The sequence below is a fragment of the Prunus mume genome, linkage group LG2 (genome assembly GCF_029339155.1).
Source record: "Prunus mume cultivar Tortuosa linkage group LG2, ASM2933915v1, whole genome shotgun sequence".
NCBI classification, from domain to species: Eukaryota; Viridiplantae; Streptophyta; class Magnoliopsida; order Rosales; family Rosaceae; genus Prunus; species Prunus mume.
This window is the reverse complement of record NC_142699.1, coordinates 11,014,630-11,030,629: the sequence shown is the minus strand read 5'-3', so window position 1 is coordinate 11,030,629 and position 16,000 is coordinate 11,014,630. Positions and strand designations below refer to the sequence as shown.

General features: G+C 38.6%; 3 protein-coding genes across 3 annotated transcripts; all 3 read right to left on the bottom strand.

The window, feature by feature from the left end:
• Positions 1 to 1,116: 1,116 nt before the first annotated feature.
• On the bottom strand, positions 1,117 to 5,604 carry LOC103320328 (protein WEAK CHLOROPLAST MOVEMENT UNDER BLUE LIGHT 1-like). Its single transcript, XM_008221997.3, has 4 exons — positions 5,377 to 5,604; positions 5,187 to 5,244; positions 3,526 to 4,433; positions 1,117 to 3,282 (listed from the first exon to the last, which is right to left on the bottom strand). The coding sequence occupies exons 3-4, from the start codon at positions 4,393 to 4,395 to the stop codon at positions 1,432 to 1,434; spliced, it is 2,721 nt and encodes a 906-aa protein (XP_008220219.2). The 5' UTR covers positions 4,396 to 4,433; positions 5,187 to 5,244; positions 5,377 to 5,604; the 3' UTR covers positions 1,117 to 1,431.
• A 2,778-nt stretch (positions 5,605 to 8,382) lies between these two features.
• On the bottom strand, positions 8,383 to 10,653 carry PGSIP3 (plant glycogenin-like starch initiation protein 3). The gene is given in 5 exon segments (XM_008221995.3): positions 8,383 to 9,319; positions 9,322 to 9,467; positions 9,616 to 9,827; positions 9,829 to 10,262; positions 10,365 to 10,653. Coding segments are annotated over 5 exon segments (1,791 nt in total). The 5' UTR covers positions 10,566 to 10,653; the 3' UTR covers positions 8,383 to 8,521.
• Positions 10,654 to 12,476: 1,823 nt separating this feature from the next.
• On the bottom strand, positions 12,477 to 15,456 carry TIC22-IV (Tic22-like family protein). The gene is made up of 8 exons (XM_008221994.2): positions 14,923 to 15,456; positions 14,617 to 14,676; positions 14,378 to 14,452; positions 13,814 to 13,861; positions 13,413 to 13,472; positions 13,232 to 13,303; positions 13,102 to 13,137; positions 12,477 to 13,002 (listed from the first exon to the last, which is right to left on the bottom strand). The coding sequence occupies exons 1-8, from the start codon at positions 15,316 to 15,318 to the stop codon at positions 12,910 to 12,912; spliced, it is 840 nt and encodes a 279-aa protein (XP_008220216.2). The 5' UTR covers positions 15,319 to 15,456; the 3' UTR covers positions 12,477 to 12,909.
• Between the last annotated feature and the right edge of the window lie 544 nt (positions 15,457 to 16,000).

Genomic DNA, 16,000 nt, shown 5'->3' with positions numbered 1-16,000 from the left:
TTTTTTCTTAGAGACACTTACCTTTTTTTTGGAAGAAGAAAACGTGGTCGCTTACGTTTTATTTTTGTAATAAAGATGACTTTTATTAATTCAATAAAGAAAGTACGAAAAGAAGAAACAAGTGAAACAATAAATTGAACATATGCCAGATAGAAAAGTAATTTGAGAAATGTAATTACAATTATAAAAATAAAAATAAAAATATAGAAAGAACCTTATATTAACATAAATACAGGTTTGTATTAATACCCATGATTTGTCGGGCTTGCGTTAATTTTACGCGGGAGCTGATTTCAAATCTCAGCCGTGGGATAAACTCAACGGTTGTGATCTAATATGTGACCAAGACTTGAAGATAGACCGGGTCATGAAATTTCAGCACTCGTTGCCTTATTTGAGGCAGATTGTGGAAGATGAGGAGGAGCAGAGCACTGAGGTTGATACACTTTTTCCACAAGACCCAAATCCGCCGATTCTCTATGGGTTTGATAAAGTTAAGGAGGTGGCCGGTAAGCTGATAGAAAATGAGGAATTGTCTAAAGATCTAAAGGATGTCTCCATGGAGTTTGTGAGGGAGAAAGAGAGAAAAGAGGAGACATAATCGAGAGAGAAACGAAGCCCGGAGAAGAATAATGGAAGAAAATGAGCCAGCAAGAGATGAAGATATGAGGATTTACAACTTCTACCCCATACAAACACCACAAACCCCTCCCATAACTCTCAGGACTCGATACATTAACATATATTACAGAAGTGCTCATGAGGTTCGCTGATCTCAAGAAATGAAGATATGGAATCCCAAGCCTTGTTTGGCTGCTGAATTTGTTTACATTTTTAAGGAACCATAATATAAAATTCTTGTTTTGTCTTTTGGTGCCTGTGCAAAATCTTCCATTGAATTCGGTTTTGTCTATCTGAGTACAAGTTATATACGTACATGTATGTGTTATATATCATCAATGTAGAACTCAGTTTTAGTTTCAGCATTAGTGGCACCAGCCCTTGATGAGTTTAGAACCATTTCAGTTTTAAGGGTTTATTTCTTAGGGAATTACCATTGAAGATGATAGATGTTTTAAGGGTGCGTGAGTCATGTATACAATTATGCATCAATCATGCAAGAAGCGCAAACCCAAATTCTTTCATTACAGCAAACGCGAATCACTTGTTTTACAAGAGGTCTGACTTCAACATTTCAAGCCTCGTACACAATATACAGAATCCTCCTATTCTCTCTCTCAATTTACCAGGCACCAACTATATAACCTTATTGCTCCAAAACCAACCCAGCAGCCCTTACAATGAGCAAAACTTTATCATACAATAAATAATTACCAATATCAACATGTACACTCAAGTAAACATATGTCAGATCGGATCCGGCATTTACTGTCACTCCCCAAGAGAAATCACCCTGTAAAAAATGAAGAGTTACGTTGACTTGTTTTGATGCGCCTTTCTTCTGGCCAAAAACATAAAAATCCGTGGGAAGAAGGACTTCTTTTTCTTCTTTCCATGCTTTGCTTCTGGCGCATTAGTTTCAATGGGGCTTCCAAGTCCATACTTGGGGCTTGAAGACACAGCAGAAGACGCCCGATCAAAGTTCTTTGATTCTTTCCTTTCCTCAAAACTAGCCCTTGGGCTTTTAGTGGGATTTACTGCTGCCTGGCCAGATTCACCAAGCTTTCTTTGTTGCTCATGGTCAGCCCTCCAACTTCTCAGCTCCTGTTCAACACCCAACTTCCCTTCCTTGGCCTTCTCAGCCTTCTCCATTGCGATCTTGAGTGCTTCTTTTCTCGCAGCCATTTCCCGAATCACTTCATCCAACTTTTCCAAGCTTCTCAGCTCAGACTCCTTGGCCACTTCGATTTGGGAATTTGCAGCTGCAACTCTTGTGTTTGCCTGTTCTTCTGCCTCATGGGCCCGTTTGCTGAGCTCATAATACTCCCCTATAGAAAGCGTTACCCCAATGGGTGAATCATTGCTGCTTCTAGCTTGTTCACTCTCTTGCAAAGCTTTAATTGCTGCTAACGCCAACTTTTCCGAAGCCCTTGCCGCTTCTATTTCCTTTTGTGCTGCAAGTAATCTACTTTCCATAGTACTCGCTCCAGCCTTTGCTTGCTCTGCTTCTTCCCTTGCCTTGCGAAGCTCTTCAACAGCCGTTTCAGCAAGTACCTTTGCCTGGTCAGCCTCTTGTGCTGCTTGCTGTAATTCTTTGGGTAGCTCCACCATCTTCTCTCTGGCTTCTTTCTCCTTCATCTGAACAACAGCTATTTCAGACCTAGTCTTCTCCAGGTCAGCTTCAAGAGATGCAACAGCCACCGATGCCATTCCTTCTCTCTGCCCAATGGTGGCAAGAGCTGATTTCTCACTTTCAAGTTCCGATTTTAATGATGTGGCAGCCACCTTCAAGCAATTTACTTCAGCAACTGCTTTCTCTATGTTGAGCTTCACTTCCTCAAGCTCCTTCTTTGCAGAAGCAACTGCTGCTTGTATATCAGTATGAGTTTTCATCCCTGGTTCCTGTAGCTCATCTTTCAAGTGTCCTCCATCACTTTCCACCTTCAATCTTGATTCCATATATGCAGATAATTCAGATTTTAAATCAAGTAGCAAGGCTGAGGCTGTGTCTAGTTTTGACTTGAGATCCTTAGCTGACAGAATTTGGTGGCTAATTTTCTGAAGCTCCTCTTCTGCCTGCTTCAACTCCTTCTCCCAGTGAAGAGAATCTTGTTCCTTGGCCATGACTGCTCCAATCCTTTGCTCCTCTGCTTCCAAATGGGCAGCATGCGCAGCCTCTAATGACTCCTTTGTGGCAATCAGCTCAATAGTCAGTTCTTCCACAGTTTTCTCGACTTCCTTGGATGCAGAAATGGCCTCTTCAGCTTTTTTAATAGCCATGTCCTTCTCAGTCACTAAAGAAGCATATTCCTTGTGCAGTGCTTCCAGCTCCTCTTTAACAGATTTCAGCTCTGTCACTGCAGCCGTATGCCTCGCCTTAGCAACCTCAAGCTGTGCCTTGGCTGCAACACTAGCTTCATCAGCAATACCTTGTTCCATCTCTTCCACCCTTAGTTTGGCAAGTTCTGAGTCTTGTTTTGCCTGTTGTTCTTCTGTTTGTGCTCTCTCCAGGTTGAGCTTCAATTCTTCCACGAATCTCTTAGTGCTGTCCAGCTCCTTCAATACTTGAACCTTTGCTTTTTCAGCAGCCTCTGATTGTTTCCTATACTCAGGAATCTCCTCCTGTGCTTTCTCAAGTTCTTGCTCCACAATCTTGCGTCTCTGCACAGCCAAGGAAGAAACTAAGGTTTATTTTTTAAAACAAAGGCAAGGTTTCTGATTTCAATGTGAAATTTAAAAGCGAATTTGGGAGAACATCAAATCACAGCTCCATTATGGATTCCCTCCACACACAAAAAAAAAAACAGGGGTCACTTTTAACACCAAGAAATGGCAAAAATAAGGTAATAAACAAGAAAAGAAAAGAAAAGGAAACACGGTATAATGAAAACAAACCAAACATACCTCCACAGTTTGGATCCTATGGGCTTTCCAATCAACAATTCCTCCAAATTTGGAAACAGCTTCTTTAACGGATTCAAAAGGAGCAGTTGTATCAATAAGACCTCTGCTCTTAGCACTCTTAGGAGAATCAATGGCTCCTGATTTTCTCGCTGAAAAGCTAGCGAACTTAACATTGGGTGATGACACTACATTGTTCACATAAGCCAGCTTCGCACTCTTAGGAGAATAACTGGCTTCAGATTTTGTAACAGTATTTCTGGTAACCTTTATATTGGGCAGAGAACGCGTAGTGGACGTCACAACATTGTTCCCTTCCTTAGGACCAGAATTTTCCACCACAGTATCCAGAGTATCTGTCTCTGTTTTATTGACTGTAGTTATTGAAGCTGATGATGAAGTATCTGGTGGAAGAAGATGATTTTGGTCTAGAGATGGGCTATTTGAATCATGGCCGACATTTCTGGGACCAGAATCTGCCACCGGTGTATCCTGAGTATCTTTCTCTGTTTTATTCACTGTAATCATTGAGGTTGAGGCTGGGGTATCTGTTGGAAGAAGTTGATTTTGTTCCAGAGAGGAGCCACTTGAAGCAGGTTCTGCAATTGGTAATTTACCATTTGCTATTGTTGATGAGCTAGAAGCTGGGTTATCTGCCAGAACTAGTTGATTTTGTTCCACAGATGCGCTATCAGAAGAACTTTGTGTAGTTTCTAATTTAGAGTTGTCGGTCGTTGACAAATGACTCTCACTTCCAACTCTGTCATGCTTTACTGGATTTGTAGGAGCATCCCCACCAGAGTGTTTATCATGGTGGGAGGATGAAGAAGATTCTGGAGAAGCCATTACTTCCGCAGTTTTCACAACCTCCATTCCAGGAAAGAAAGTGGAAAGGACTGCCAGGTACGAATCTACAATCCAAGTATATAAAATAAAATGGATCAGCAAAACAGAGAGACTAACAATAGATGAAAAATCATATGAAAATCAATCAATCAATCGTGAAATCTTCAGTTCCATTAATGCCTAAAAGCTAAGAAAATCATAGTCTCTAACATAAAGGAGCTTATATATAATATATTGCAATCTTTTAACATATTACAGTCACACATATAATCAATCTTTTTTTTTGTTGTAAAATATTCTAATGGTCAATATCATGTTCTATGAAACTAGGAGGGATGCAAATTTAATCAAATAGTATTGATATAATTTATACAATTTCAATCCAGAACCAACCAATTTGAATCTGCCACATCTACGCATAGCGTATTTGTGCTAAGAAATTACTATTCAGAATTTCCTGGTGTTGTTTTGACTTTCAATTATCGAATTCTTAGGAAAGAAATTAAATTTGAAAAAATAAATTCTACCAGTTGCCAGGTATATAAGGAACATAAACAATTGAAATGCAAGCTGAAATCTTCATATAGAAATAACAACAAAGAACATCACATACTCACTTAAATCATCTATTTCAACATAAATTCAAATTCTAATCCAAAACCCAGCTGAGAATTCAAAGATAAGTGTAACCAGAGCTGTTTGCACATAATAAAGCTTCAAGCTTGAAGAAAAAAAAATTAATTAAAACAAAAAATATATATATGAAAAAATAAAGAAACTCAGAACAAAAAAGGTAAAGAAGGAGCAGAGGAACGTACCGGAATGACCAGGAGCGATGGGAGGAAAGTGGGATTGGAGAGACGATATTAAAGATTGCTGGAAATAGCCAAAAAAATACAGAAACGATTAAAATTAGCAAAATTGTGTGTAGAAGCAGCGAAGAAATCGCAGCTAAAAATAGTGAAGAGAAAAATAGTAGCGGGGAGAGCAGAGATGAGTGGAGCCTACCTCGTCACACGGACTAGATCCATCTGTACGCTCTGTCTTCCAATCTCAGATTTTTCGAATTTAATTTTTTTTAATTTTGGGAATTTAATTTCTGTATTTTCGTGGCGAGCTCAGGCTGTGGTTTCCATGAACTTCATAATTAATTCTTCTTGTTTTTTCGGGTTTTGACCAAAATCGGAAAGCCAGGGAGGCTTTGAACGTTCATTGGATGGTTCGGCTCAGCTCACCTCAGCGCAGCTTAGCAGCCCCTTCCCTTTGTATCCAGCTCACCACCCCTCAAATAAAAAGAAAAAGATAAAAAGGTATATTTTCCACTATTTATAGTATTAAATTATTAATATATGAGACCACTTCTTTTTTTAGTGTTATGTTACTGAAATTTATTAGCTAATTTCCTAAAAACAAAATTAAGACAGGTTTATTCTAATATTTCTTTGAGAAAAGCGTACGTGAGTTAAGTCAATGAGTGAAAATAGTGTGTTCGTCCCTTTACATTCGAGTTTGATTTCCTTCTATTATAAATTTATATTAGGATAGCTTAGAATATTACCCTTATCAAAAGATTTTAATACATATATAATAAGTATTTATCATTGTGTTTGCTTTGTCTATGGTTGTGGGTCGCCACTAGAGACATGTATTAGTTAGAGAAATTATTCATATGATTAGGTTGAAATTCCCTTTTGATTTTCATTAACGCAAAAGAAAATTAAAGTCAATGCAAGAAAATTGCATATTATCTAAAATTTTGAATTTCCTTACATTGCATTGGGTGAAGACTTGGATTGGAGCACGCACACACGCGCTGTTTGCAGCAATTTAAGGATAAGATATAAAAATAAATAAAGACACCGCCTGCCTACCGTGGATTATGTCTTCACCTGCCTGGTAGAGTGTGGAGATACTCTTTTTCAAAATGACTATTTAGCCCATGCAACGTTTTCTTTTGGAGGTCAAATAGTGACACACTAGTAGTTTTATCTATTTTTAATTGCTTTTTATAATTCAACAAATGTCAATGACAACAATTTCAAATATCATAACTATTGTAGCAAATTTCTCAAATATAATTATTATGCATAATCCCCGAATGTCGGTATCATTTTCATATTCTACAGATACTGTCGATATTACCTCCTTATTTTGATAATAAATAGTCTTTATATTACATAAAGAAAATATCAAATTTCTGTCAAAATTCTCGACTTTCTCTGTGAATGATGAATAGCGTGAGTGTGTGTGTGTTAACTTTGTATTAGTAGAAATAATTTTGAAAAATAAAAGAAAGGTTTCGTGAAGATGGGCAAATAGGTAAATAGGCTAGAGGTGTTGTGTTAAATGGGCGGTTGCGGTTGCGGTTGCATCGCATGTGTGCAGCATGCAAAGTAAATGTGGACGCGGCCCAACGGTCCGAAATCCAAAACCCTCGTTTCGTTTGGGCAAATTAACTGGGACCAATGAGTCCTTCGGCTTCCAGGATTTGAATCTCGCAAGTTTGGCGTCGTGTTGGGTAGGAATGACATTCCTAATCAAGTCCAACAAAAAAGAAAGAGAATCAACCAAACCACTAGTTTCTTTTTTGTTTTGTTTTCTTCCTCTAGGTGTAGCCCAAATGCATGTGGTTGTCCATGGAGTTTCTTCTACATTGTTTCAGCCCATCAACTTGTGTGGTAAATTCAATTGCCCAATAAAAGTTCCGGCTAAGGTAACTCTATTCACACCCAAAATATCATTCATTACACCAACTTAAATTCATAATACCATTTTTAATCCTCATTTGTCCAATTTCTTTCCTCTTCCTTCCCCAAAATGCTTCATGATTATGTTGAGCTGGTTTTAGTAAGAGTGATTTACACTAACACCTCCTATGATTTTTGGTATTTTTCAAAAAATTTCCTCAAGTTTTAAAAATTATACAAACATCCTTTTAGGTCTTAAATTGTTTTCACAAAATTCCTTTTCATTGATTTTTCGTCTAAAAAGTAATAATTTTATATACAAAATTTCTTCAAATGACAAAGTTAGCTTTTAAGATTAGATTGCACATACATTCGTTGAGATTAATTTTGTTATTTGCAAAAGTTTTTATGTATGAAATCATCAAATTTTTGGATGTAGAATCAATGAAAATGGATTTTATGAAAACAAATTGAAATCTCATGGAGTATTCGGTAATTTTTAAAATCTTATGGCGTTTTGTAAAAACACCAAAAACCTCAGGAAGTGTTTGTATAAATAACTCTTTTAGTAATAGCAACCCATAACTTCCCAAATGGAATAAAAAAAGTAGATGGCCGCTCAACTGATTCTATCCATTATTTTTGTAATGGGAGTATACTATATTATAATAACATTTCTACCTACTCCCAAAGATTCTTTTCCTTTGCTGATCATATCAGATTCATATGGATTTTAATTATACACTTAATGCTATTTAATTAAACTAATAAACCACAATTTGGCTCTTCTAGTTGGTTTGTTTTTTTCTTCTTCGGACATTACACGTGTGTTTTCTAAGCATACATATACCATATATGATACTTTAGTTGGTGCACCTAAACAGTTTTGTTCAACCAAATCTTTCACCATCCGATCCTTTCCCTATCACCCCCTAATCCACCATCGATCCTTGCCTTCCATTACACCCTTAAGTTGCTCCTCTTAATCTTAATGATTTTTGGTGGCCAAGCCAACTAACAAACTATTGAATTTCGCGGCAGAGTTCGTTAGCACAGTTACAAAAGTCAATCGGCAATTTTTTAAAAACATTCAGATAAAAAATTGCACAAAATAACCCATAATGATTGGTAGCTTTCTTCCATAGTATAATGTAACCAACATGTTTGTTCAAGTGTGATACTGAGTACGTTCAAATTTTATGTGAAAAATATGAGCTTTTTTTTTCATGAACAAATATGCGCTATTTCTATCGTGTTCATATATTATTACGTGTTATGAATAAATATGCGCTCTTTTGATCGTGTACATATATTATTAACACATAAGTTACAAGTTAAAAACAAAGACATTATCTCAAAACATATGAGAATGTGCATATACATGACATATATTTCTACAAAAACCAAAAAAAAAAAAAAGGACAAAAAAAAAAATATGGGCCAAGAAAAAAAAAATACAGATTCTTCTATGCCACCAAATGCTTCCGTCTAGGATCAGTGACATTGATCTTCCAATGCTCATCAGGAAACCCAAATTTCCTCGCCTTTCTCCGTTCCCAGTCCAAATAAGTCCTTCTCACCTTGGTCAGCCCACAAAACCTCTGCAACCTCCCGTCCATGGCGTCGTGCACCCTCCACCACCGCTCGTGCGCAACGTCACTGGCGTAGACGCGCTGGTCCGCCACGTCCCAGTTACAGTCATAATCCCTGTAACAGAGCCACGGCTTCCACCCCAAGTAATGTATGGCGTAAAGCTTTGGTGGGTCCGCCCCGAACAGCTCGTTCTTCACGCTGGCCTCGATTGTCGTATTCGCCCAGAAATTCTTCAGGAAATTGACCCGCCGCGGCAGCCGGTGCCACCACACAAAGACCTCGTTGAGGTAGCCCTGGTCGCCGCCGTTGTACGAAACGATGTCTTCGCGGTGGTCCATGAGGAACTTGAACGTGCAGTTGGAGGGCTCGATGACCATGATGCCGGAGTTGAAGAGGTACACGTCGTTGCCGGTGGCCGACATTTGGGGGAAGTGGAAGAGGAGGTCGAGGTTGCGGAGGACGATGATGTCGGCGTCGATGAAGATGACTTTGTTGTATTCGGTGAGCTGCCAGAGGCGGAACTTGCTGTAGTTGTATTCGTTGTAGGTGCCGTTTTCGGCTCTCGGGTTTCGGATCCTTTGGATGAACCGGAGCTTCCACCCGGCGGCGGAGAGAGCGGCGCGTTTGGAAGCGGGGATAGAGTTGTCCAGGAGGAGGATAAGGTCGCGTTTCGGGTTCCGGTTTGGAGGAGGCTCCTTGCCAGGGTTATGGCGCCGCAAACGTAGGAAGCGGAGGAGTGGAGAACTGTGACGTAGGCTTCTCGTTTGGGTTTGTTTGTTGTGCTTTGGATTTTAGTCAGATCATACACTTGATCAATTCCTATAACAAATTAAGCATTCCTCATCAATTCTGAGTTTTTTCCTATCACATTATTTGTGTTCAATGATCTAAATTCTTATTTGTTCAGGTTGATGAGAAAAATAAACACATTTACAGAGACATAAAAGACTAATGAAAGAGAGCATACCTTGCTGTCCCCATATAGGCAAAGCCAAATTGCAAGAGCCAATAGGCAATGACATCTTTTGCTGCAACCTAGCCATATCTGGCTCAAACAACCACCAATTCCCTTCCTGTCTCACCAAGTCATTGCACCCAAATATTTCCAACATTGGTCTACACTTGCTCCATAGCACCACTTTAGCTGCCTTCCTATTCCAATCCCTCTTTCCTTTCTTCAGCCAGATTTGCCGCTATGAGATGAACTTGGAGCCTAAACACCTCCCTCCTCCACCCTTCTTCCGGATACTTGCATGGCAATTTTGCCACCACCATGTCCATCTTTTCGTAGATTCGAAAATCGGGCATTGGTATCTCCGGGCAAGTTGGGACATCACTCTCTTCCTCTTCATCGATCCACTCGGGAAATAAATCATCCCATTTGAATAAATCCGATACCCGGTCGAAAAGGATGGGTATGGTCTGCCCTAGCCTATTCCACTGACTCACATCATCTTCTTCCATATTAACCATACCAATTTTCATCATCCCCTTCCCCATAACCCCATTCAAAAAGCTTGGTACCTCTATCTTGCTCATATTTCTCTTAGGCCTCGGTATGTTGACTTTGGTCTCCTCCAATACTTGCTTCATGATCTTGACTCCATTATCCATCTATCCATACACAACAGCGAAAACCAATTAAGGAACATAGTTAATTAATCACTTATCAAAATGATTAATGATCAAATTAAGAAAGGGCCCGCCTCACCTTACCTTGTGATGGCACTCTCGCAACGAGCACCTAATGAGAGAAGCTGCGTTCTCATAATAGATGGAGGAAGACGGCTGGAGAAGAACGGCAGCATAGACAACGAAAAAGAAAGCAAGGAAAACCAAGTTGATTCGGATGACCAAAGCAGCTTTAGAAGGAGTGGCCTTCATAATCTTTTGAAGGCCAACATGTCCTTCAATCATCTTCAAAAGCTATCTGGCCAGGTGGGTTGCCTCAATAGGGGATCCTATATATATATATACCTAACTATGCTCTCTGTGATTAGGTTTAATTAACGCAAGTTAATCACGAGGATTAGAATATATAATATGTTTGTGAAGGAATTAGCTGCAGTGGTTAGAGAACTCAGACAATGAAATTAGAGTAAATCTCAAAGAAAGCAAAACCATTTAATACGCTCCAAGTGTCGGTTTCCTTCTTTTGGACTTCCTTCCTCTAGCAGACAACAACAAAGGTCGGAGAATAGAAAGCTTTGCTTCTTCCGCGTAATTATTCACCTGACAGTAGTACTATTATGTCCTTTATATATGTGGACAATTTCTTTCTTTTTTTATATATTATATTATTTATTTTTAGTTCCTTACCTGAGTTTGCCTCCACTCTCTACTCTTGTCCATTTACAACTTATCTTTACATTTTATAACTTCATCAACATGTTTGAATTTCCGATGATAGTTCAAGTTCTGATAACATAACATAACAGATATCTAAGAAGAGATTGTGTTTATCAGTTCATTATGTCAAGAAGCATTTTTTAGCGCATGCATAACAAATCCCAACAAATGAAAATGAAAAACACGGTCTCTTCTTAGGCGGTAGATCTCTAAGGAGAGACTCTGTTTATTATCTTATATCATATCTATTTTTATTATGAAATTTGTCTTGTCTTCCCGTTAAATAAAAGCAAAGGGATATTAGTAAGTAAGGCAGGGTGAGAAATAGTAACATGGGTACTTTAAAGTGAACATAAAGGTACCCCAAAGCTAGAAATCTTCAAAGAGGGACAGCCGTCCCTCTAACTCCAACAACTAATGGTTGGGCGGTCATCTTCCTGCATGTAATGCAATGTCGCTTTTAACCCTAACGAAATAGTGAGGCCTCACCAATATTCCCATTTCTCTAATAATTTTCCCCCCCGTTATAATTGTTATTCATTTTATGCTTGTTTTAGGTTAGACATCATCATATCAGAACATCACGGTTAATAAAATAATTACAGGACATGTTTTGCACGATCTATCTGTCGTGTGGTAAACAATCACCATTTTTATTTAATGTTGACATACTTGATTTAGGACCAACTGATGATGGGGGACCTCAAGTGTTGTTAGCCTATGAATTTTAATCAATGTAATACTTCTAACTCCTTTTAATTTCTTGTACTAATTTTTTTTTTGGGGGTACGTAAGAGGTTTGCAACAAAATTTATTTGTACACGTAGTATCGCTTGTGTTAAAGAAAAAAAAACATAATTTATGGTTTGAAAACTTTATTAAAGACAATTTAATCTTAATAAAATGGCAAATTAATGCAAACGGAGTCTATCCTAATAGAAAATGACATTAACTTGTAGACCTGTGATCCCATGTTCAAACCTCCATAGCACCTTAATTGTGTGTGTGTGTAAGAAATCTCTCCTACCCTTTTGAGCTTGTATTCAGAAGGACAAATTAAACATTTATTTCCTTCCCAACCCTCTACTCTAGAAACTTCACCCAATATCCACACCCTTCATTTTCCCAGTACCTAAAATGACTAAAGCAGCAAAAATTCAACGCATCACCAAATACGTAGAATCATACAAAACCCAAACACCAAATTCTCATATAATATTACACCGGAAGCGAAATTTCCTTGTGGCAAACTAATTTCCCATAGCAGGTTAAGCAAGCTTTGCATAAGTTGGTTTGGGGGTTGGGGGTTGGGGGTTGACATTTCTTTGCGGCAAACTTTTTTTTTCTTCATGTTCATGGACAATCAAGCTTAACATTATTACTTCTTAATATAAAAAACAAAAACAAAAACATGCGTGGATAAATTTTTTGGACATTTGGTTATCAAGTTTGGGCCCATTTCCACAACAATCCTTAAAGTAGCACCCAAACACCGTCGTTTTACCAGACACTAAACTAGTTGAAGACTTTCAACATGGTGTTACACAGGGGTCGAAAAGCAACTTGATGTTTTAAGTAGTTGAAGACTCTAACCTCTATGAAATTAGAAACTTTAATACACTCCCTAGAGAACAATGATATCAAATTTATAAAGCTGTACAAGTACAGTTTGGCAATTCGCCAACCTCCACCTCCGTCCACTGTTGGCAATTCGCCGAACTCCAACGAAACATATTCAGGTTGTTCCATTTTTCTATTGTCTCTTCCAACCTCAGCTTCCCTTTGCATATCATTGACCAACTACAAGCCTCTAGCTCTGACCTGCTTTATTATGAACCTCTGGAGACATGCTATTGAGCTCACTGCCCAGTCAAATCCTTGTATGGTTAGTTGAAGATGGACTTTGTAGGCTTCAGGCTTTAACCACATCCTGAATGTGTTGGGAGTAGCTTTTTCCAGGTGGAATGAAAATCAGATCTTCCCAGCCTGAATTCTTTTCACTTAACTGCATCACATTAAAAATAAATAAATAAATAAATCAGCAAAGATACTAGAAAGTAGGAATGCAAGAACATGTAATTCTTGCCGTAACGAGACTGTTTACCTCCATTTTTCTCAAAACATCTTCCAAACTACCAACCTGTAGACACATTTTAATGAGATGATGAGAACGCAATAATGTAATGAGAAGACTTATCAAATATCTAAAGAAGTTTCTTTATTTTATATAATACCATAATATGTTGAGAAACCCCTGGTCCTCTGGACGCTCTAGAGACCTTTGACAATTCTTTTTCAATATCTTCCTGCATAGTGGAAACAAAATTTAGCTTTGGCTAAATCAATCTCCTAAATGCTATTTACTTAACAAAGTAACACATCAACAAGAGCTCAAGGCCTGAAATTCAAACCCACCTTGGTGAAATATATTGGGCAGTAACGCTTGTTTTTCTTCTTCATAATCAGGAGGTCCGACTGTAAACACAAATTACTCATAAGATGCATTGCCATATTCACACACAAGCAAGCACCATGACAATCAATTCTACTGCATGAGGATCACCCAAATAATGCCCAAAAATTGCACTAGATTTGAAGACAACAATGTATGCCTGGGCACTCACATTAAACTTATATTTTTTCAACATACAATGCAAATGCACTACTCATTTGTGTTCTACAGTCATCAATATTATGCGTTACAAAGTTGGAGGTGTTCATTTCCTGGATCATCCTACCCAATAGTTGCATGTTTTGAAGTACTCCTGCAATCAAATAAGGCCATTGTAATCAACAAGTAGACTAGACTAGCCTACCTGAAAAACAGGAACTCCATCAAAAGCACTCCTGTCAGCGGATTTGAGCTACAAAACAGAAAATAGCTTGTTTCAGAAATGAAATAATTAAGTCAGGAAATAAATATCCAGTTTGAATTGTTTTAGCAGATACAGTCAATTTTTACAGGACAAGCAGTCGATTTTCTGTCACAACACAGTTTAACATCTTGCATCTGACATATCCATTTTATCAAAGCTCCTCATTACCACTACACACTTGAACATCAACACTAAAAAATGTTTATATGCAGGCCTCTATGACATCAATTCCTAAATTTTCTTCTAAATACTATTTATAACGCAAAAGGATTTCCTGTATAGTGTATAGCACACACGGCTATTTGGGATGATAAGACCATAAGAATTAAATAAAAAGGTCAATAGTTTCACATAAGAAGCAAATACAAAATGAAAAAGATGCCAACAGACAGTCAACCAAAATATTGTAAATGCTATACTAAGTGAACAGATGGGGCACTGACATGGCTTAGCATGAGACACAGCCAAGGACATTCTTGAAGTAGATACATTAGAGAAACGAACCTCGAGTGCATTCCTTATTTGAACTGGATCGGGCAAAAACCGGAACGCAATTCCTTCAACCTTCAGCATGTATACCTACAAGATGAAGAGTGAGCAAGTTCACAGGCAAACTCATAATATGAAAACTAAGTTCCCATCTGATAATAGTTCCAATATCAACTCAGTACGCAATTAACCAGCATTATCAATTTAGAACTACCACTACAAAGATTTCAGGCAGCTGAGCTCCGAAAAGTCACCTGGTCGAGAGTAATCGGGACAACCTTAGCCGCACTTCGTAATTCTCTCCTCGACCGAACCTGAAAATCCAAACCACAAAATAACACAAGCATACTTCGAATCAATAACTTCTCAACAGTCCCAATTTACTCAACACTTTTTTTTTCTTTGGTTGAAAAACTAAAAAAGCATCTCAATTACACTAAAATTAACCTAAATGCAACTAACTGCTCCATCTTATTAAGCTCTAAAAGCAACTAATTGTTCCACATTAATAAGCTCTCCCTCCGAAAAAAAAGAAGAAAAAAAGAGAGAAAAAAACTAACTTGAGCTAGGAAGGCTTCGGCATCTTCGTGGCGAAAGCAGAGGAGGCCAATGGACTTGGCTTCATTGGGATCAGAGATAAGCACGAACTCATTGTTCGAATTGCTAACCGTATACACCGCCGTGCCGGCTAGGCTTTTCGCCACGTGGTCCGAGCTGATGGTCGCGGCCAAGGCGTGATTGCTCTGAGACAGCCACGCGAAGGGCGGAGCAGCGGGAGCCGAGCGCATACGCCTGCTCGCCGCGGGCACCAAGTTTCCGGCGAGGGTTCCGGCGAACCGCTTGGTGTCTTCGAGACGGCTGGAGAGCTCGGCGCCGAGCTGGAGGCAGTTCTGGTGTATGAAAGTGGACAGTGAGAGCAGAGGGTTTGAGCGCCCGTAGGGCTTTGGGGACTCCATTGTCTTGTCTCAGTATACCATGTGAGAGAGAAGCAGAGCAAAATGACGTTTTGATAAGGCTGATTTTGACGAAACACGTTTATAGAAGTAGCGGTTTCAGGAGAGGGCTTCCTTGGTTGCGTTGCGCTGCGTCTTGTGAGAACCGCTATCAAGCCAAACGAGTCTGTAGTTTTTTTAAAAAAAACCCTATCCGAAAAATAATGTTTTCTTGGGCTAAATATTCCAACCCATGGGCCATGGCCCAATCTACCATCAACCCATACAGTTCAGAAGCTTAGTTAATCCAACCTCTGCAGCCCAACAGCCACAATTCTGGCTCCGTATATTTTGGAATTCAAGTAGAAAGATTAATTTCTGATTATAAAAAATATAATATGTTATTAGCACTTAATTATACTGATTACACTATAGTACCAATAATGTCCCTTTTAACCCTTTCAAGAGGCTTCACAAACCAAAAGTTGAATTCTTCCCTTCAATCACTGCCACTATTGGCAGATGAAGCATTTTACTGTTATGAACTTTTGGTATTTGGAGCAATAAATATGCTTATCCTTTTGACCATTTTCAAACAAGCATCTCTAAGGAAAGGAAGGCATGCATTATTTAGCATTTCTTTCTTGAGAAAGCATCTACAAGAGCTTTTGTAGTTAAAGTGATTAAGAGTGTTTATACATGTATT

Bases quoted from the DNA above. Each gene is read 5' to 3' on its own strand.
- LOC103320328 (XM_008221997.3), bottom strand. From the start codon at position 4,395: ATGGAGGTTGTGAAAACTGCGGAAGTAATGGCTTCTCCAGAATCTTCT. The intron at 3,283-3,525 runs GTATGTTTGGTT...TTGGCTGTGCAG, and splicing joins ATAGGATCCAAACTGTGGAG to AGACGCAAGATTGTGGAGCA.
- TIC22-IV (XM_008221994.2), bottom strand. From the start codon at position 15,318: ATGGAGTCCCCAAAGCCCTACGGGCGCTCAAACCCTCTGCTCTCACTG. The intron at 13,304-13,412 runs GTGGGTTTGAAT...TCCACTATGCAG, and splicing joins GCCCAATATATTTCACCAAG to GAAGATATTGAAAAAGAATT. The intron at 13,138-13,231 runs GTATTATATAAA...ATGTGTCTACAG, and splicing joins GGGTTTCTCAACATATTATG to GTTGGTAGTTTGGAAGATGT.